This window comes from Papaver somniferum, chromosome 1 (genome assembly GCF_003573695.1).
Source record: "Papaver somniferum cultivar HN1 chromosome 1, ASM357369v1, whole genome shotgun sequence".
NCBI classification, from domain to species: Eukaryota; Viridiplantae; Streptophyta; class Magnoliopsida; order Ranunculales; family Papaveraceae; genus Papaver; species Papaver somniferum.
Window position 1 is genome coordinate 112695805 of NC_039358.1, and position 22402 is coordinate 112718206.

Below are 22402 nucleotides of genomic sequence, written 5' to 3' on the forward strand. Positions count from 1 at the left end.
GAACGGCTAATATGGAACAAGCTTGCAGTGACCATTGGATGCGTGATACAACAATTCTGACGGCTTAGATTGAAGTTAGGTACTATGATGTTTGACAGGAGCTTCAAGATTTGATGCTCGGTGATGAGGCGAAAGTTGGATGATGTGATGGATCCAATCTGACGGCTCTCATGGAAATGGGTATGGATATTGGAAATGGATTTGGGTAAGGGTTTTGGGCCTTGGGTATGCCAAGCCCATATCTTATTTAAGGACAATTCTTCCTCTTCAAGCCCACTTCTAGTTGATCCGGCTCTTGCAAACATCATTCTTCGCTGCCTTTCTGCGGGAGTCTTTGCCATTTCTTTGATCTTTTTGCTCCGTGAGTAACCAGGATTTATTTAGTACCTAAAAATGCAAAATTAATTGAGAAAAGTATTTATTCTTGAAAACAACGAAAACACAGAATATGGGATAAAATGGAGCGTTAGTGCACAAATGATGAGTTAAATGCCAATAAAAAGGTGCAAATATATACAATATTTGGCACTCATCAATCATCCTTGAGGAAGTAGTTCCTTTGCATAGATATACGTTTACTGTTTTTACTGCATTACTTTTAGAAGTGCCTCTAGTTACAAGAGCCATGAAAACGTATGGGAAGAAAGAAGAAAAGAAGAAGATCTAAAAGTGTCAAACCCTAATCCTTGACACAGTCTTCCATAGTTTAAGGATCCACAAAACAATATTGTTAGCAGGATATTTAATGAACAAAGATACATACTTGAGCCACAAGATGCAGAGCCTCAATCTTCTCAAGCTAAGAATGAGGATGCAGGCGTCTTCGAGCTCAACTAGAGACAAAGTGAGATAGATGCTCCCCTTGCTTGTCAAAGCTTGTTGCAAAAACAGGTTTCCTCATTCTTCTAATTTTGGAAGCATTGGTTTTACACGACCTTTATTATCCAGATTCAACTTTTGCATGTTCTCTTGAAGTTTAGAAATTCTTTTGTTCCTCTGCTTGAATCTCCAACACGTGTTTTGAACATGATTTGCATTTCCACAAAACGAACAACCCGGCGATCCTTTGTCTTGTTGAAGTGCCTTCTGTTTATTACAACTGCCAGCCTTTGTTTTCCCATGACACTTATGAACATAGTTGATGATACATGCAGTCTTGCTCTTAAATCATAAACCATTGGTGTTTCCAAAGGATTTCTGACCAAATACATTGTTGAGATTTTATCAGAACTTCCAGATAATCGTTGAAGATCATTTTTGAGAGTATTAATCTCTTTTTTCTTTAGAATAATGGTCCTGGTGAGTTGATCATTAAGACAATCTATCTCAAGATCTTTCACTTGGATTAAAGATTCCAGTTTCTTCAATAAAGCTTTTAATTGAATATTTTCTTGAAGGACCTCTTTGTTCAAGAAGTCGAAAATCTCTGTGTCAGACTCAATTTCCGAATCATATTTTGGGTGTATGGAGGTTTCTGCTGCGAGAGCTGTAACTTCAGATTCAACAGACATATTCAAGACGTCAACACACGGAGATTTATCTTCCATAGAATCTTTAGAATCAATAGATGACAGTGGATGTTTATCACATCTAACACTCCTCTTTATGAACTCCTTGATCCTTTCTGTTAACAACGGTTTATTGAACCGATAACCAGATGAACAACACTCATCATCCCAAGATAAGTTAGAGGATTTACTTGTCTCGGAAACAGCGTTGAAAGCAAAGATTTGACCAGAATTTGGATCACGAATTGTCACCTGTCCACAAGAGGTATTCATGGAAGGAGTGTTGAGGTTGTTTCCTCCATTGATGGCTTGTTTCTTAGAAACTTATCTCTTGTCTTCAAATACAGTTTCTAAGATATCCAGGCTTCTTTAGACTTAGTGCAAGTAGCAACATAGTACCGAAGATCTGGGGTAACAGCCTGTCTGATAGCATTTACTCCAAAGGATTTTGCATTGCAGCAAGAGATTCTTCAGGACTATAACTACCAACATCCTTTGGTATAGATACATCGTCTTTTGTATTAACCGGAGGATTATAGCCATCAACAATACATACCCAGGTTTGAAAATCACATGCTTGAAGATAAGCACACATTGCAACTTTCCATGCTGAGTAGTTTGAGCCATCAAAGACGGGTGGTACATTAATAGAGATAACACCTCTGTCCATAGAGTAAGATCGCTACAAACACAGACTCGTTAGGTCTTAAACGTGTTTTCCAGCTCTGATACCAATTGAAACAGCGGGTGTCTAACAACACCACCCAATATTTCGCTTAGCAATCTCTATGGACTAACTCCGAAATACTTTGTTAGAGAATCAACTAGGCAGTCAGACTCAATCTAAGTAAAAGTCTCTCAAGGAGTTAATATCTCTCTCTTGATTTGATTTTTACTCAAGCTAAAAACAATAGCGAGTCTTTATCAAATACAAGGAATAACTTGCACGGTACCAAAGACCAAGTCCAATGATCAATCAATATCAATCAACAATCAAAGGTTGGATTTTCAATTGATGATCACGAACGCACAACCTGTATTATTTCAATTATATAAAATATAATGCGGAAAAGAAATAGCACAGACACCAGAAATTTTGTTAACAAGGAAACCGCAAATGCAGAAAAACCCCGGGACCTAGTATAGATTGAATACACACTGTATTAAGTCGCTACAGACACTAGCCTACTCCAAGCTGACTTCAGAATGGACTATAGTTGAACCCCAATCAGTCTCCCACCGATCCAAGGTACAGTTGTGCTCCTACGCCTCTGATCCCAGCAGGATACTGCGCACTTGATTCCCTTAGCTGATCTCACCCACACCCAAGAGTTGCTGCAACCCAAAATCGCAGACTTGATAATAAACAAATATGTCTCACACAGAAAAGTCTATCAAAGGATAAATCTGTCTCTCACAGATAAACCCTAGGTTTTGTTCTGTCTTAAGATATAAAATCAAGGTGAACAGGAACCAATTGATAATCCGGTCTTATATTCCCGAAGAACAGCCTAGATTAATTAATCACCTCTCTACAATCCTTCCTGACTACACAGGCGGTTTGTCGAGGAATCACAAACAGTGAGACGAAGATGTTTGTGACTTCTTTATCTTGCCTATCGGAGAACTCTCACGATCTCAAGCCAATCAATCGATTGTACTCGTACGATAGAAGATGCAAGATTAGATCACAAAACTATGATAAAAGTAGTATCGGTCTGGCTTCACAATCCCAATGAAATCTTTAAATCGTTAACCTGGTCTTAGAGAAGAAAACCAAAGGTTAAAGGAGAATCGACTCTAGCAAGCGCACTAGTATCACACAGACGTGTAGAGATTAGTTTTGCTCAAAGCTAGATGTCTCCTTTATATAGTCTTCAAATCAGGGTTTTGCCTTAGTTACAAAGCAATCCATATTCACCGTTAGATGAAAACCTGATTTAGATTCAAGCTAATATTTCTCAACCGTTAGATCGAAAACTTAGCTTGTCACACACACTTGGGTAGACGTTTACTGGGTTTGTGAAAACCTTGCCAAAACGTGTACGTGTATGTTGGTTCAACATAGTAATCCAAAAGGTTAACCATATGAGCATTTCATATTAACCTTGTTCTCCTTCACCATAACTAGTTCAAGTGACTCAAATGAACTAGTTAAAGAGTTGTTCAATTGCTATGAGATCTTATGTAACTACACAAGAGAGAATTGAAACAAAGATGATTCGATTCGATTGAATCGGCTCATGAACATTATAGCCACGGTTTGCATAAAGCATTCCTTAGTAATTTAAGTTTCATGTTCAGAGCACATCTTTAGATCATAACCTCTTAAGTTCACAAACAATTTCGCGGACTTAAGTAAACCGGTTGAGTTTTCCAAACTCAGTAGAAATTATCGGAAAGAGAACTTCCGCCAGTTCGCGGACTGGGTTCGCGGACTTAGCATACAAACGAGTTTTGGAAAATCCAGCAGAAATTCTCGGTCGAGAACTTCCAACAGTTCGCGGACTGAGTCTGCGGACTGGGTTCGCGGATTTGGAAAGCCAATTCCATAATCCCTCCGATTTCTCTTGATCAACAAAGTTCGAAAACTTCGGTTCAAGGAATACATGGTTATGTAATCTAAACTCTCATTTCAATCATTGAGACATTCTCAGAGGACGCTATGTAGCCGTTATTCACAGACCGATTCACGTCAGAGCAATTCTCAAAGTGATTGAAACTTTTCATGACTTTCGCCACTAGGTGAAGATAAACTTGATCAAAGCGAAACGCTTTACCAACACATGATTTCGAGAAAAAGATAAGCAATGAATGCTCAGCTCGAAATGTCAAATGTGTATGATCTAGTTTATATAGCATACGACTTTTGTCTCATAAGAAGTAGGAGATAGAAGAGATTGACTTTTGAGTGATAGATAAGTTCAAGTCTCCACATACCTTTTTGTTGATGAAGTTCCACGGTTGCTTGTATAGATCTTCGTCGTTGTATGATGAATCTCCATGAAGTCCTTGAGCTCAACTACACTTTTCTATCCTAGTCCGAGACTTAGCTATGTAGGCTAGAAATCAAGCTCATAGTTTTGATCACTAACATTGACAAACATGCTTGAGATAGCAACGCATGCGAGGTCGACCGAGCTATGTTCTAACAAAAATAAATATAGGGAGAGTTGAAACAGTTTCTTAACCTGGCCAAATTGGGGTATACCCAGATTAATTGGGGTATACCCATTTTGTTCCCATCCAAGGTAGTGTGCTAAGGGGTGTCTGAAAGATGTTAAAAGACTAAATTATCCTTGCTATTAATACCATGCCGACTGATCACCCAAATAATTTTCAAAATCTATCTTCAAAACTCTAATTCAATGTGATGAAATTGAAAATCAAAACAAAACTAAAAAAAATCCAAAATCCAAAATCAAAACAAAACGAAAATAAATAAATGTGGGTACGGGATTTGAGATTGGGTATAAATAAATAAACCGAGTACAAATTCACACGCGGTTTGAGATTGGGTACAAAATCATATCCAATCTCAAATCCTGTATAATTTCACATTTCTATCATCAGTCGGCAGGGTAGTTTTTGTCGACCTTGCCGACTGGTATTAGTCGGTATCTTTCTAGGTTGAATATTGTGACGACTTTTCATCTCTGAAATTAGCATTTACAGGGTCATCACGGTATTCATCCTTATACCTTGCCGACTATAGTTTGGTCCGCAGGTTATGGAATAATACATTGTCGACTAATCATGCATTTGCAACACCTTTCTCTGTATGTCAAAAATCTTATAGTCGGCAGGGTATTTTTTTGTCGACCTTGCCGACTATAAGGTAGCCGGCAAGGTCAAAAGTCAATAAGATGCCGACTAGTGAAGCATTTACAACAGTCTCATGTGTGTCAAAAATAATAAAGTCGGCATCTTCTTCATTCATAGACCTTGTCGGCCAAAGCTAGTCGTCATTTTCTTCATTCGCCGACCTTGCCGGCCAAAGCTAGTCGGCATTGTCTTCAATCGTCGACCTTGCCGACTGTTCATATTTTCAGAACAGGTGTTGATTGAACTCATGAGATAAAAGTTTTAATCCACTCAATTAATTAACCTAATCGGATTTTTTAGTGTTAATTAAACAAGAGTATATTAGCCATTTTGAAAATACATGATTAAGGGGTGGCTTGTTTACTTCAAAATGACTCAAGTTTTGTCTCATTAGGTATACCCCAATTAATCTGGGTATACCCGAATTTGGCCGGGTTTTTTAAATGAAAAACAACTTTAAATAAAGGGAAAATTAGGCTAAGGCCCAACCCATGGATAACCCATGATATGAGGCCCCTAATTAAAAGAAGTTTAAATCTAGACCCCGAGTTATTAAAAGACTTTCATGCCCTTTTATATATTGTCAAGCCCCAAATTAAATAAAATTTAAATTTAAGCCCAAAATTATTAAATTTAGGCCCAAAATTATTAAAGTATAGTGTGAATGTGTAAACAGAAGTTACACATGCATATGCCATGTGTATCCAGAAGTTACACATCCTTATGACATGTGTAATGCAAAGTTACATATAAAAAAATAGATATGAAAAAGAACGCATAAAAAAATACACGTATTACTTTAATATTCATTTATATTAATTTCTTAGCATGTGTAACTAGAAGTTACACACGCATCTGTCTAGTGTAATTGAGAGTTACATATGCATCTATCTAGTGTAATTGAGAGTTACGCATGTGTCTGACTTGTGTGTTCAGCGTCAACTCCAGTTCCAGCGAGACCTAAAATATAACAACAAGCAATTAGTTTTTATAAGATTAAATTAAAAACAATGTGTATTCAATTTCACATACATCTGAGTAGTGAAACTAGTAGTTACCCATGCAACTGACTAGTGTAACTAGGAGTTACACATCCATATTGGAATTCAACACACGAATAAATAAAGGCAAGAACATAAGCATGATTACCAAGTGTATAATGTTCAAACCACTGATTTTTGCGGTAAAGCTATGAGTTCAAGGTTCAACATTTACGGGAAAACGAATAATAGAAAACAAAATATAGACTGAGGCATGCTGGACTAACCTTGCAGTAGTATCAAGCAAACCTAGAAAAAGTTCATACACAAGCAAACTGTTCTACATGTAATCGGCAGTTACACATGCATATATCATGTGTAAGTCGCAGTTACATATGTCATAGGCTTGTGTAATAGGAAGTTACACATGCATATGACATGTGTAAGCCGCAGTTATACATAAGTGTTTATAATTCAAAGTTTATATGTTTGGATACATCTAAACTAATGTACGGATGCACGCATGTTTTTATAATGTAAAGGAATATCTAAGACTCTTATGATTTACACCTAACTCTTAAGCAACCGTAACATTGCAAAATTTGTTTCGCTAATATGAAAGCAGTAAAATATATACGGTCATTAGCTAAAGAAACATAATATGTAAATAAAGAAACTTGTAATGTGAATGAAATACATGATGTGAGGGTGTGACTAATAAAATTGTAAATTATTATCTATAAGTTGATGTGATGCTTACTTCACATCTGACTTGCTCCAATGCACTACCACATAGGTCTTGATCCAGGAACTTCTTCACATCAATCTACTGTCATACATTAGATATACTATCACACTAAAGAAAGCCAGGAAGAAACACACAACTCACTGGTTAACAGAATAGTTTTACACATACATAAAGACTATAAAACCATTACAATTTCAGTCAGAAATTTAATCGAATGCAAAGTAAACACTATTTTTAAAATGAACTCAAGAGCAGGTGGTGTCAAATTCATTGAAACTTAATATATTTCAGCTAGCTAGTGTTGGTAGTAGTAGCCGATGATGAAGTGTTGGTACTGGGAAGGTGATTATGATGTGGGTAGGGGTGGAATAGGGTTCTTTTGGTACTCATCATAGTGGGATTCAACATACTTAAGATGACAAAGTATCTAGGTAATCTTTCTTTCTCTAAAGATTGAAACTGAAAGGAAATAGGTGGAACCTTCAAATATCAGTGACTACAAAAAATAGATGTGTATGCAGCAGTTACACATGCATATGGCATGTGTATGCAGCAGTTACACATACAATATGCATGTGTAATCAGCAGTTACACATCCATATAGATGTGTATGCCGCAGTTACACATCCATGTCTTTTTCAACTTCAAAACTTAAAAAGAACTTAGGTTTGAAAATAAAGAGTATGGAATAATATCAAACCTTGAAATGAGCATAAGTAAAGGAAAACAAATCTTAGATTCCTTTCTTCTTTGCACTTTCTTCTTCCAGTTAAGTTTTCTATACTATTTTTTCTTTCGGTTCTGTGTTTCCTGCTATTCTTCATAGCTACAATCAACATGTAAAGGAAAACAAATCTTAGATTCCTTTTAGAAACGAACATCCAAATGAAAAACAGATGAAAATAAGAAATGTCCGCATTCTGAACCAATTAAACTCGGTGAGGAGAAACAATAAATTGAATAAATCAGAGAATGCTAAATTAAGTTTAGGTCGAGGACCTCTGAAAAAATCAATTGCAGCATTTTCACTCAGTAGTAGTCAAAAGTACCAAGCCAAACTCTAGATGCTCTCTCTAACTCCCATGTAACTTTTTCTTCTACTCCTATTTCTTAGTTTTCTTTTTGCTTTGTTGAACTTGATCAAAGAAATTACAACATAAACAACCACTAGCTGGTGATGGACTCAAAAGTAAATGAGGAACTTAGGTTTGAAAATAAAGAGTATGGGATAATATCAGACCTTGGAATGAGCAGAAGCTTTGTCCTTGCCAGTGACCACTCCAGTTGACTTTTCATCACTTATCCCTAAGATTTGTAATTAAAATACATGAAAACCAAGGACTATGAAGAAAATAAATGATCAATAGCAGCATCAGCAGCTGATAATGATTGCAGTACATACATTTGCTTGTGTAAACTGCAGTTACACATCCATATGGCCTGTGTAAACTGCAATTACACATCCATATGGATTGTGTAAACTGCAGTTACACATCCATATGCCAACACATACAGACACCTAGAAATGTGGCAATCACAATCAAAGTTTATGGAGTCATGTTTATCTTTCAGCTCACTCGACAATACCATCCTCATACGCTTAACCACTTTTGTGGTATCAATATCAACACCATCACTCCCTGCAATCCACACATACATGTAAACAATGTATAAAGTCATTAACGAAAAACAAACTAATACCATTAGTGAGGATATATTTATCATCTATCAATATTTGCATAAAATTTGATCAAAGCAGTACTTGAAAACTTATAGCAGATATCACCATCAAATATACCTTGACAATTGGAGTTATAAATTCAACTAGAAAGGAGGGAATTTTCAGCAGTGATGGCCAGAATGAATGAAAGAAAATAGTTACAAACCCACGACCTTTAGTCCTCTTCTTAGCCTGTTCAAATCCCTGTAACATCCACCATACTCAGACACTTTCTTATTTTCTCAGCCTGAAATCTTCACGACCTCAATTATCTCTCAAACCCATCATAAAGACCCACACATACCACTGCCTTTCCTTACTGGTGCCTTTGATAAGAAGAACAAAATCAGTTACACATAAGGAAAAGTAAACCCACAAATCAAATATATGCCTTGTGTAATTAGCAAATACCAACCCTAATCAATATTAATAACTAAATTACTTGATCTCAATTAGCGTATCATGTGTAAATTATAATGTGTTACTATAAGCTAGACATTCATTTAGCATGTGTAACTTGCAGCTACACATCCATACAATGTAACTTGCAGCTACACATGCATCAGAATTGTGTAACTAAGAGTTACACATACTAATTTCTAGATCCTGACTTAAGAATAAACATACCTCTGCCACCTTCTTCGTATCTTCAATTAGTGTAGTCCAAGAATTTAAATTTCCATTAGAAAGTGAGATTTGCAAAACTTCCAGGTTCCAAATTTTCATTTAAATTTGCAACGCAAATGAGCAGCAAACCAGTAAGGAGGCTTCAGTTTCTCTAGCAGATCTCATGCTGGACCCAGCAAATCTCTAGAAATATATATTAGGCGTTGTCCACCCTCCATAGTACCTATCAAAACAATGCAAAAAGAACATCTTATAATTCTGGCAACACGAGCGCAAAACAATAAAAGCAATCTGAATTTCTTTGCCGACATATTATTTGTGTCACGGGTTTTAGAATACATAATTCTTAAGACCTCATATTGGTACTTGAAATTTGAACTTTCAGGAAAACCATTATCTGGTAACACAACTGCAATTATGTGAACACACTATACAAAATCATATATAATACATACACCATCTAGTATTTAAAATGTGTCAATACCCTATTAACTGCCTGGTCCTCCCACCAAGAGCTGGATGGTGTAGGAGTACAAACACACCGACTTATCATTGTAAAGTAGTATGCAAATACCAGATTTGTAAAACAGCACATAACTTCTGTTTTGATAATTGATGACTACATGTTTGAGATGGCAAGAATCCAAGAACCCTATGAAGGGCTTTTAGGCTTTTACAGCCAGCTAAATTCATCATACATTCTTTAAAAAAAACTCACGAACTATTAACTCAAAATTCCCACAGGTAATTAGATATTTCATGATTCCCACCAATAAAGATAGTTGGAAAAAAAAACAACTTCTTGACCAGAGTAATACAATTCATGGTTCTGTATTTTTGCTTCACATTTAACCTCTCCAAATCCTTCTCATTCCTTACAGCCTAATTGTGAAATAAATCGAAGACGAAAACATCCAAATAAATTTCAAATCACATCAACCCCTATAAAAGAACCTAGCAAATCAATAACTGAAATCAACTACTTACCTGTGACAACCACCACCACCATTAGCACCAGCAGCAGAAACTTAAAATGGTTGATCCTCCTTCTTCTCACCATCTAACTTCAAATCCTCCTCCAAACCTCCAATACCACCACCTTTATCACCACCGCCTCCTGATCCTCCTCTAGAACCTACACCTCCACCACAAATTTTTTTTTATCAACTTCTTGTTTTATCAAATTGAATCAACCTAATTCGAGAATCTTCATCAATCAAAACAAAGTCACCTAACCAAATGCACAAACACTGAATCGAAAAATAAAAAGAGATCAAAGGACAACAAAAAAAATGAATTATCAAATATTAACCCTAGAAAATCAAAATCGAAATAAAAAATCAATCAACTAAAACAACACAATCAAAACGTACGTAGATTCAAAATACGAGAATCTACTGATTTAAGAAAAATCTCTTATTCTTCTCACCATATCTGAATAGATACAATCAAAAATAAAGAATCAAAACCTAATCAAACTAAGAATGGAGGACAAAGAATGACGAAAACCTATTTCAAATCGAAGACCTTACCTGAAATAGCTTTGAACAAATGAAACCTAAATTCAAAATTGATTGATTGAATCGAACCGGTAGACTAATTCATGATTAAAATTGAATTCGTAGCTGCTAAACCTAATTACCTCAAATCAATATGGATCTGTAGATCGTTTCATGAAGGAGAAGAATAATCCAAAAAAAAAATCGGAGGAGCTCTGGAAGTTTATGAAAGAGAAATGAAGAAATGAAACTGATTTCGGTGTCTAAACAAGGTATATATCCGGAGGGCTAGTTATGATATTTGTTATTTACTGATGACGTCAACTTCTTATAAAATTTCAAAATCTGGTCCCAAAATTAAAAATTTTGGGCCTAGAAACATCCAAATATGAAAGAATGGAGTTGATAGTGAATGATCCATTTTATTGGCTTTCTATATATTGAAATTGAACCCATATAATAGGCCATATAGTAGGGGGTTAAAGTATTTTTCAATTAAGAAATCCTGTCCACCAAGTTGACCGACACCAACTACTTATTGTCCAATAATGGGATATAAAGAAAAACAAATCATTAATATATCCACTGTACACAGAGTTGATTGTTTCTCTCACCATAAATCAAGATTCATCAAGACTCATAAAGGCTAATGGCTGTTTCATCATGTTCTGTTGATGAGAATGGTGAACATGATTACGAAGTACCTCTGCTAATAACAACCAGTTCTAGTGCTAGCAGCAGTAGAAGTAGTGATGATCATGGAGGAAACAGAGACATTGGTATCAGTGATGCCGTTGATGGGGTGGTTGATTACAAAGGAGAAAGAGTGTTGGACAGATCAAAATATGGAGGATGGAAATCAGCTTATTTTATAATTGTAATCGATGTTGCAGATAGCTTTACTTATTGGGGAATCTCTTCGAACCTCATATCTTATCTCACCGGTCCGTTAGGCCAATCCACGGTAACAGCTGCTGAAAACATAAATGTTTGGAGCGGAGTTATGGCGATGCTGCCTCTTCTGGGCGCCTTTGTTGCAGACACATATCTCGGTCGATTTCGGACCATCTTATTCTCTTCTGCCATTTACATATTGGTAATTCTCACTATTTCTATTTTATTTTTATTTTTATTTTTTTGGTATTGCAATGTCATGGGCAAACTTCAAATTGAACAATTTGAATAACAGAACCATATTGTTGTAGAACTTAGTAACTTCGAACTGTATAAGATTTATTATCTGTGTGTGTAATTTGTATTATGTCACATACTGACTATAGAGCATATTTTGGAATGGTAGGGGCTTGGATTGTTAACTCTATCGGTTATGCTTCCTTTTGATCATATAACTTTTCTGAATTACAACAACGACCAGAACGTTATCTCTTCCAGTTCTCCGTCTTCTTTCAAAGTCATCTTCTTCTTTTTCTCATTGTATCTTATGGCAATTGCAAGAGCTGGGTGCAAGTCATGCGCACAAGCTTTTGGGGCTGATCAGTTTGAGGGACGAGACCCTAAAGAATGCAAATCCAAGAGCTCATTCTTCAATTGGTGGTTCTTCGGATTATGTTTTGGTAGTAGCATTTCTCACTTGACCTTGAACTACATACAAGATAATATGGGATGGAGTCTGGGATTTGGCATTCCGTGCATTGTAATGGCAGCAGCAATAGTTGTTTTCCTGCTCCGAACAAAATCTTATCGCTATAGTGTGAACGAGGAGAAGCAGAATCCATTAATCAGAATAGCGAGAGTATTCGTTGCAGCTGCCAAAAATTGGAGAAAATCCTCCTCGTCCTCCAATACTATTCAGGAGGAGACAGTTATGATTCCCCGCAGTATGCATCTTGGAGCGAACCACTTCAAGTAAGTGGACGAATCGTTCCAGAAACCCGATATAATCTACTGTGTAGGTTGCTTCCCATACATATGTTTATTGACTTTATTCTTTATACTGATATAATCTATTGTGCAGGTTTTTGGATAAAGCGTTGATTAACAGTTCCAATAGCAGCTCATGCACTGTTAGTCAGGTTGAAGAGGCAAAGGCTGTAGTAAGATTAGTACCAATATGGATTACATGTTTAATATATGCAATTATTAATGCCCAGTCTTCAACTTTTGGCGTTAAACAAGGAAAAACAATGGACAGAAAAATAGGAGCAGGCTTCCAGATACCATCTGCGTCAATTCAAATCTTCGAGAGTGTCTTTATTGTAATTTTTGTTGCAATTTACGACGGCGTTTTTGTTCCTCTGGCTAGAACTATTACAGGTAAACCTAACGGTATAACAATGCTTCAAAGAATTGGTTGTGGCATTTTCCTACATACAACAACCATGCTAGTTGCAGCTACAGTTGAGAGGAGAAGGCTTCAGATTGCTCTGCAGTCCGGATTGATTGACATGCCTCAAGTAACAGTTCCTATGAGTATCTGGTGGTTGGCTCCTCAATACATCTTGTTCGGTATTGCTGATGTATTCACTATTGTTGGGTTACAAGAGTTTTTTTATGATCAAGTGCCGAATGAGTTACGAACTGTGGGTCTCTGCCTCTTCTCAAGCATCATAGGCACAGGCCACTTGCTAAGTGGGTTCTTCATTTCCATCATTCATAACTTAACTAGCAGGAGTGGGCATTATAACTGGTTCTCTGACAACCTTAACAGGGCACATGTGGATTACTTTTACTGGCTTCTCGCCGGATTTAGTACATTCCAGCTGGTTGTCTTCATATATATTTCAAAATCTTATATCTATAAGACTGTAAAAGGTGAGCTTCAGATGCAGGGGCATCTTATAGAACCAGTAGATTGAAAAGCGAAATAATACAGTAACTCCTTGTACAGTGGTCAATGTACAGTAGCATATTTGTGATGTCCAAGTGTGTATTATCTCTTTGGTCACCAAGGTATAAATAACATTAAACTGTTGCAAAATTGGGGATAGAATATATATATATTAGTGATATGAGGAACGAAAGTTTCTCTCGTACGCATTTGCGTGTCAAAATATAAGAAGAAAGTTTGCATCATCTTGGAACAAAATAAAAATACCAGAAGAGGCAAACTTGTGAAATTGACTAAACTCTATCCTATACAAAATCGATATAGCTTGTTCTTCAACATGTGCACAAGCTTCCGCTCTTGTTTGCCTGCCATCAATAAGGAGACGCCTTAAAAATTGATCTTGTAGCTGTACAATCTTTCTTAGTGATCTCATTTCTTAATTTCATGCTGCTCGAAGTGGATTTCGTGTAATTCAGTCTTGTATATGTACATACAAACCCATATCATAACTAGTAGTAGTAATTGTTGCCCTTGTGATTCACTGTATCCTTGCATAGCACTGACCGCACTTCCATGATCGATCTGGGTGGCGCCAAGTCTTTCTCTTGAAGTGCATTTCCAAGCAACTGTTGCATCTGAGATGCAAAAATGTCATCCAATATCTGCAAATACCAAGCCAACACCAGAAAGAGTAAGAACTAGTATTAACATGGAAAATAGGCCTATACTTCAGACTAATGATAAATATCTCAAAAAAGATTGTCACTCACAGAAACTGCAACGCGTGCACCTTTATAACAGGCTCTGTTCTCTTTTCTGTTATCTAAGAAACTCAAGACGTCCTGCAACGAAATAGCAAAACCCAATTTAGTGATACAATGACAATGAAAATTGCAACGTATACTAAGAAGAAACCAAAAGTAACTAACTTGTCCCATCCGATCCCAATATCCTCGGCAGATGTCCACAAATAAATGAGTTTCAAAGACACTGTGAAGATGATCTATGGTCTTAGTGAGCTGATCCTTCAAGGGCTGGATTCTACTTCGAACATCTGATTCTGTCACTGTTTCCTTGAACTCCTGGAGGATCTTCTTTAGCTTTGTTACATTCTGCACCTTTGTCTGTTGGTACCATCCGAAAAAAGAAATGTTGAGCTTAGAACCACAATAGTTAGCATACAAGAACGCTAATTGTATCGAGCACGTGAGTGTTTCTTGAAAATACAGTACAGTGGACTCACATTCTCTCCGAGCTTCTCAACAATGGCCTGCAGGTAGCTCCTGAACTTAGATCTTAGCATTACCGTTATTTCACTTAGACGCTCCGCGGGAACTGTACTCCCCCCAGTAAGAATACAAGAACATGATTTCAGCTGGGTTTCAATTCTGGGGCACAGCATATCTAGCATTCTCTTTAAAGAATTCATAAAAACTCCCAGCTGAAAAAGCAATGGAAGTATGTCAAGGCTGGAATTCCAGAATTCATAAAAAAATAACATAATAACCTAAGAAGGAAAAAGGTTACTTCTCCAGGGACTTCGTAGATGCATGCAGATCGGTTGGCAAGCTTCTGAACATATTTAAGGCCGAAATTCTTATGCGTCATGTTCTCTCTCAATGGTGATAAAACATCTGCATACTGCTTGTCCAAAGCTTCCATCAGAGCTTTTTCAGCATCCGCAATGGCCTAGATGTACAATACAGATTATTAAATTAAAACCGTAAGATACATATACCTAACAAAATTAATTTATCAAATCAGGTAACTGGAATAATGCATCTCTTACATTCTCTAGGACAAAAGTGTACTCCGGCCAGCGACAAAGGATGATTTCGTACTCATTTAAGGTCTCTTTGAGACGGTCATACATATCATCCACAAATGGAGTTGTAGAATGCTGTGTTCTGACCCCTGACCATTTTACCTGCATATCCATACAATTTCAAAATTCACATGCGCAGAAAGTAAATCGATAAACAAAAACAATTGCACATATTAAGCAGTGCTCCAATGTTTAGTCTCTACTTTGATCCCCACAAATATATGATTTATATGAGGCACCAGGTCTTGTCTAATACATATCGTACGAATTAAACTCAAAATAAGTTCACACCTTGTCTAATTTGCAGGATTCAAGCAGGGACAGACGTTTATCTTGGATCCACGACATGATGTATGAGTGGAACAACTCTTTCGCATCAACACCTCCTTTGACTTGACTGGAAAATGTTGAAAGAAAGATAAGGTATGGATTATTAACCAAAATTCTAAGCAAGTAAAATATAAAAAATCATAAAGCGACCTACTTAATATTCCAACTAATGAGATCCTTCTGCAAATCAGCAGTTGCAATAACAAGCTCTGTTACAGAAGATGAGGGACTGTCAGGGGGACACGCAGCAAGGAATGCACGCAATCTAGTGCAAAGCTCCACACTATATATGGATGAGGAAATATTTGGAAGGTCTATAAAGCTGCAAAAAATGATACCATGTTTTCTGTCAATAATAAGTTTGAAATATAAAATGTGAAATGTACTAAACCAAGACTCCACAAGATAGTGCGAGAAGAAGAAAAATGCTAATGCCCCGTATATCTTTACCTGGGAAGAAGATGCTGATTGTGGATTTCTATATCAGTAAAAATTTCATTTCTGATATTCAAACACAGAGATTTCATCTTCTGATAAGCAGAAGAAAAAGTAACAACATCCATTAATGTTCCTTCACCATTGCTGGTTATGAACTCATCCGTCTCAGCCAAGTGCCTTCTTGATCTCTTTTTAGCTGCAACCTACGAGAGACTTAAGGTCTTAGTCAGCATGAAGAAACTGAAGGATGGAACAACATGGTATGAGTTTTAAAATAAATATTCCACTCTTCACCTGGAAATAGCTGCATAGCTTTGACTGTGCATCAGGCGATACTATATCATGAAGGAGACTGTAAAGCTTTACAGCAGGTGCTAAAGCGGGAGCTGGAGATCCAGTAGCAGGCCGAAAAACATCCAGCATTCCTGATAATGACGCCTCATCTAATGCCTTGTAATTCTCGAAAGCAAGAGAAAGAATCTGTCCAAGTTGATCCTCAATTTCTCCTAAGATGCGATTCTGGTCATTTAGTCACTCGAGATAAGTATCATGCTGTATGAGTTAAAACAATATATTGACGACTAGTGTCTAAAGGGTGGTACCATAGAATAAAAAACGACCAATCTGCGTGGTAGTCCACAAGATAAAAATAAAATTATATTCACTAGACACATCAGAATAGAAAACTAGTACCAGACTAATTCACAAAAAAAATAAATGAATATATAGAGTATTTACCTCTTGATGACTTAAAGTGCTTTTAGCACTGCCCTTCATTTTTACTGGAAATAATAAATCATACACTAAGATGAGGCAATCAGCCGTAGGCGTAGCCACATCCATAACGTACGAAAGGTATCTATCATGAAATTATAATTTCAAAGCAAGTTAGTAAACAAAATCGTGAAGTAGAAAACCTTTCATATAGATCGCAGATGAGGAAAGGACGATAGTAAAAATAAACTTCAATACCTTAGCTTAACATATGCATCTGAAACCCCATAATAAGATGCAAATTCAGTAAGTAACCACTTCCATTCCCCATGCAAGACCAGATTTCTTTGCTGAAAATGCTGAGCTTTCATCGCAACTTCTAAAACGAAGTCATAGGCTACAGTTTCCGCAACTGAGCCACACTAGGAACAGCGCCAAAGGATTAACATATTAACCATTAGATAAAGATAAAATTTTCCAATATGTTTCACCATAAGTCTTTGCTATGCAAGATTCAATTAGCATAAAAGATAAGCACGGCTTGGAAACACTAATGCAGATGTTTAACAAGATTTTTTAAGTAGAGGATGGAGAATTTTGTACCTTAAGATGAACATTTTCATTTATACTGGTAGAATAGTTTATGCACAGTTGTATTCTGCCAACAAGCTCATGCTCTGGTTCACGGTAAAAAGGCAACCAGCGAACCTTGTCACCCTGAAGTATAACTGACATGTTAGCCTCGAGTTCAATAATTTACTCTCAACATTTAAAAAATCTCACTAGGAATATTACCAGCTCCTCCATAAAAGTAGCCATCTGAGCAACGACACGGCCGCAGTATTTTCCCTTGGAATCCTGGACTTCAAGAAAAAGATCATCTCCTGCACTATCTGGAAAACTGTATTTCCAGAAAAAAGGGAAATAAATTGTAAATCAAATAACTTTTACTACTAGCTTGGATATTACTGGAGAATAGGCAATACAAAAACAGCAAATTGATATGTACAATAAATGTGTTTCACCAGATCCTGGTTGCATACGAACTGTCTCGTCATCATTTGAACTTTTCAATCTCAAAATGCAGGTGTATGTCTCTGTCAACAATTACCAAAATCACTTATAGTTAAACATTATATACCAAGCTAGAGCTAGAATATAAGAAGTTGTATAAAGATTATTGTCAGTCCATTATATATATGTAACCCATCCACTACTTGGTCCTTTATGAGTTTAAGATAATTTATGATTAATATTTCAGCTTGAAACACAAGAATACCTTGCACTACTTCATATGGTTCTGACCTACTGCGCAAAGTTGTCCCACCAATTTTAAGAAGTCCAGATACTTGTTTTATGTACTGACCACTAGCGTGCAAATATGCTAAACTATATCTTGAGAAAGAGCCACTAGCAGGTACTTGAGGTTGTACACGAACCCTCCGAATTGCTTGCCATCCAGAAGAAAATGTTGACCGTAGATTAGACAAGCGATGTCTAAGGGCTTCCACTTTTATCTTTGTGGGACGAAGGGATGAAAAACTACATCCGTTGGGTGAATCCAAATCCATTTTCACTTTCCGAACTGCGAAACAAACAACAATTTAGGAAAAACTTATGATTCCACAGAAACATTGGTACAATGAGATACAATGTGCGAGGAAAAGAAACAACAGTACCTTGCACCTTAACCCTGCCAATGGTTTTCTTAGGCTTAAAGGCTGACCCCTTAATGCTAGGAGTGGATGACCGTATAGCCAATAATTCTTCTTCTGGTTGTAACAACACATGTTGCAAGCTATAATCAAGAAATAAAAGGAGAAAAATTAGTCACACCTGTCACCTCTGGTGTAGAGCTTGCAATTGCATCCACAAGCATATAAATAAGCAAGCAGAGGATAACTGGAACAGCAAAACCTAGTGAACTAAAGGTATACATCAAAAAATCAGAGCAAACAAATTTGCACCAATGAAAAAGGCCAAAATTCCTGTAGAGTATAATCACAGCTTCAGTAACTCAAGAGCACAAAATAGACTGAACTTACCCGAATGCTCTACGCAAAAGTGTACATTCATTGTCTAAAAAGACAGGAGCTTCTGTGCAACCCATAGCCCAGGCACGAAGGCAGAGCCGAACACATGCATCATATGAAATCACTGCATACCATGGTCCTAGAGCACTGTATAATGTTCACCAGGAACATAAGAATAGCTGATAATATGATAGTGACAATGATGAAACTAAAGTATATCAATGTGCACCTTAGACTAGTACCAGTTAGATGAGGTTAGACAAGAGACTGGGAATGAATAGCAGCTATAAAATATTCATCATCAACTGTAACGAAATCCGTGAAGATATCTGGTCATTATTTACCTTGCATGGAATGTGGGAAGGCGGGCTGGCAAACCCCTAGATGAAGCAGCTTCCACCTCAGTACTAGTCCTGTGAGATTACCATTTCCACCAAATTCACACAAAAACCATTTGTAAGTGTATGTGATGTGCATTCTTCCCAGATTTTCATTCACAAAATATTTTTTTGTAATAAACAAGTCTAGAAATACTAAACCTTTCAAGCGGATCACAACACTGGCTTCCAGCGGTAACCCGAGAGGGAGAGGCCATTCCAGACATAATATCAGTGGACGTAGATTGCAACTTTTTAATGGAGAAGCAGTCTGAATCTGCAGTAAACCGAGTCCTAGACGAATCATTTTGCACTACTCCCTCATAGACTTCACGACAAGGATCAGAAATTGGAGGTGCATTAGGAACTCGATCGGCGTAAATCTTATTGGGTATGCCTTTTACATGGAAGTCCTGGTTACAGACACTAACGAACTAAGCATCTTACCAAAGAAAAATCTAGACCACTAAACGCACAAAGTCACTAACTAAATCAATCGAACCGAAATGAGAAGAAAAATGTTACCTTTTCGATGAATTTTTCGAATTTAGGCCTTGAATGAACTGGAGAAGAAGAAGAGTAGCAACTCTCTGAATAAATTCCCCCTCTTGAAGGCAAATCCACATTGTTACTACCCACTTGTGTAGAACCAAACTCAGAGCTTAAAATAGAATCAGACCATTGTTCCTCCTCCTCTGTACCTCCACTCTTCCAATAACACCCACCATTTTTCCTTTTCTGATTATTCTTAAATGTTTCCTTAAAATCATGATACACACTGCCGCTAGTCGTACAATTTTCCGTGTCAGAGTCCGTATCCATGTCAGACCCAGAATCTCTAACACCACCACTGCTAGAAAGTGGAATTATACCAGATGGAAAATGCCCACTACTAAACTTCGCAGTAGATGGCAATTCAAATCTTCTACTACCATTGATTTGGATTCTCTGGTTTTGCATTACTGGACTTCCTCTCTGTTTCATTTCGACCCAAGAAACACAGTAGATGGCAATTATAAAAAAATTACAAGAAACTAACACAAATAAATAAAAATTTAGTCTTTTGATTACGAGAACAAAAAATAAAAAAAGGGGTTTTGTCAATTTCTCACCTGTTTGATCCAATTGACAGAATTCCTGTCAAGTCCTTCTGTAAACATCTTCTCTTCTTCTTCCAAGAATCATATAAAGAACAAAAAGAAAACCCTCAGAAATTTGCAAGAAAATGAAATTGAAGGAGTAGTACTTAGTGATTAAGTAATCGATATTACTTAAGTCAGAGAGAAATAATATAAGTTGGGTTCAGAGAATGATCGTCTTCACATTACCCCAAAAAGAAAAGAAAAAAACCCTTGTCTGTATTATCTCTGGAAATTCTTCGAATTCTTTCCATTTTTTCCCTCTTTTAAGTGTGATTTTATGATTTTCAAATCTTTTTTTAATTAATTACAACTGAAGGACAGAAGTTAACAGAATTAAAATGAAGTCCGAAAAGAAAGGACACGTTAAGGTGATGTGTAACGGGATATTTTGATGGTGGGCTGGTGGCAAGTGAGAAAATAGTGGGGGAGGTTTTGTAACGGTTTAATGAAGTGAATGACACTGAACGTATGTATATATGCTCATAAATCGTTTTGCACCTAATAATTTGGGAATTGCTAATAGTTTTACACTGCAAACACACAATGCAGATACGAGGACGCGGATACGGGTACACCGTACACGGATTCTTTGCGACGGTTTAGACCTATAAAGGTATTGAGTCTAGGTGATCGTGTCTATCACTATTAAGACTTTACACTACACCAACTTATTTTTTAAAGTGCTATCACTTTTTCTAAAATGGAGATGGTTGATTCTCTTGGAGGTTTTAAGGAGTGTAAAACAGGAAAACTTTATTTTGCAATTTGCATGCCTTTATGGTTCTTATTTGGGAGAATAACAGAAGAAATACTATGAATGCTGATTCATTAAAGTCCTTGGGAACTTAGCTAGCGAAGTAGTTCCAAAGTGTATACTCTATGCATTGTATAAATTCTCCCGTATTGGGTAATTTGATTGAGATGACTTGTGGACGTGAATTAGATAAATGGAAAATGTTTGTTGGACAAAAGAAATGTAGAACAAAAAATGGCTATTTGCTATGCAGCTATTTGTCTTGCTACTTGTGTGTTGCGAATCGGTATACGATACAAATTGTATCATTTCATTTACGGATTGTACCGACATTTGATTTTATACAATTTTTCATGGTTCCAATCCGTAGGCACATGAAATTTGATTCCCTTGACACAAAAGTTGCTCACTTTTCTCATAGGCATGTACATACATCTTCTAGTGATTATATTTACGTGGCATACCGATGTTCCCACGATTGCATGTGCAGATTACTTTGAAAGTATTGTCATAAGCTCAAAAGCCATTAGCCATTTGTTTGGTTGTCATTTTTATATCAAAAACAAAACTCCAAACACCCAAATGGGGCTCTCCTCTTCTTCTCTCCTCTCTCCTATAGAAAAAAGAGAAGAAAAAAAAGTCTAGAACTTCTTCTTCTTCTTGCTCGGATTTAGTCCATTTGGACTAGATCTGAGCAAGGATATTTAGTTTTTTATGAATAAAAATAGTCTGATTTGTAGTTTTAGGTTTTGTTTTTGTTGTTTTTGGTATCTATGGACACATTTCTTCGCCATTTGGGCGATCTTTTCTTCGTCTTTAGGACGATTTTCTCTTCGCTCTAATAGCGTTTCTCTCAAATCTCCATGATGTTTCTTGGCTTGCTATTCTCGATTCATCGAACATCTATGATCTGCTCGGATTCGCTTTGGATTCGTCTTCAACAAGAGGGATTTAGGACATCCGGATTCGTTTGGATCTACAAGATTTGGGGAAAATTACTCCATTTTAATTGGAGCATCTCTTATTGAAGAAGATAATTATTTCAAATGGTCGGAGTTGATTCTGGTTCACAGCATTATTCTTCAATACTACTG

General features: G+C 36.7%; 2 protein-coding genes across 2 annotated transcripts; one reads left to right on the forward strand and one right to left on the reverse strand.

The window, feature by feature from the left end:
- The first annotated feature begins 11490 nt into the window (after positions 1–11490).
- LOC113296927 (protein NRT1/ PTR FAMILY 5.10-like) lies at positions 11491–13904 on the forward strand. Its single transcript, XM_026545296.1, has 3 exons — positions 11491–12003; positions 12208–12773; positions 12883–13904. Exons 1-3 carry the CDS (start codon positions 11557–11559, stop codon positions 13721–13723), a joined length of 1854 nt encoding a protein of 617 aa, XP_026401081.1. The 5' UTR covers positions 11491–11556; the 3' UTR covers positions 13724–13904.
- A 129-nt stretch (positions 13905–14033) lies between these two features.
- LOC113296918 lies at positions 14034–20805 on the reverse strand. Its single transcript, XM_026545284.1, has 23 exons — positions 20741–20805; positions 20525–20583; positions 19938–20387; positions 19575–19825; positions 19380–19448; positions 19048–19182; positions 18682–18800; positions 18282–18587; positions 18012–18099; positions 17798–17903; positions 17606–17719; positions 17261–17424; positions 17027–17147; positions 16583–16807; positions 16301–16491; positions 16005–16172; positions 15812–15917; positions 15485–15622; positions 15223–15384; positions 14939–15136; positions 14625–14819; positions 14466–14537; positions 14034–14357 (listed from the first exon to the last, which is right to left on the reverse strand). Exons 2-23 carry the CDS (start codon positions 20570–20572, stop codon positions 14205–14207), a joined length of 3579 nt encoding a protein of 1192 aa, XP_026401069.1. The 5' UTR covers positions 20573–20583; positions 20741–20805; the 3' UTR covers positions 14034–14204.
- Positions 20806–22402: the final 1597 nt, after the last annotated feature.

Excerpts from the sequence above, each read along its gene's own strand:
- LOC113296918 (XM_026545284.1), bottom strand. The coding sequence starts at position 20,572 with ATGTTTACAGAAGGACTTGACAGGAATTCTGTCAATTGGATCAAACAG. Across the intron at positions 20,388-20,524 it reads CTGTCAATTGGATCAAACAG|AGAGGAAGTCCAGTAATGCA; the intron begins GTGAGAAATTGA and ends GAAATGAAACAG. Across the intron at positions 17,904-18,011 it reads TCTGGTGAAACACATTTATT|TTTTCCAGATAGTGCAGGAG; the intron begins GTACATATCAAT and ends CTGGAAATACAG.
- LOC113296927 (XM_026545296.1), top strand. The coding sequence starts at position 11,557 with ATGGCTGTTTCATCATGTTCTGTTGATGAGAATGGTGAACATGATTAC. Across the intron at positions 12,004-12,207 it reads CTTCTGCCATTTACATATTG|GGGCTTGGATTGTTAACTCT; the intron begins GTAATTCTCACT and ends TTGGAATGGTAG. Across the intron at positions 12,774-12,882 it reads CTTGGAGCGAACCACTTCAA|GTTTTTGGATAAAGCGTTGA; the intron begins GTAAGTGGACGA and ends TCTATTGTGCAG.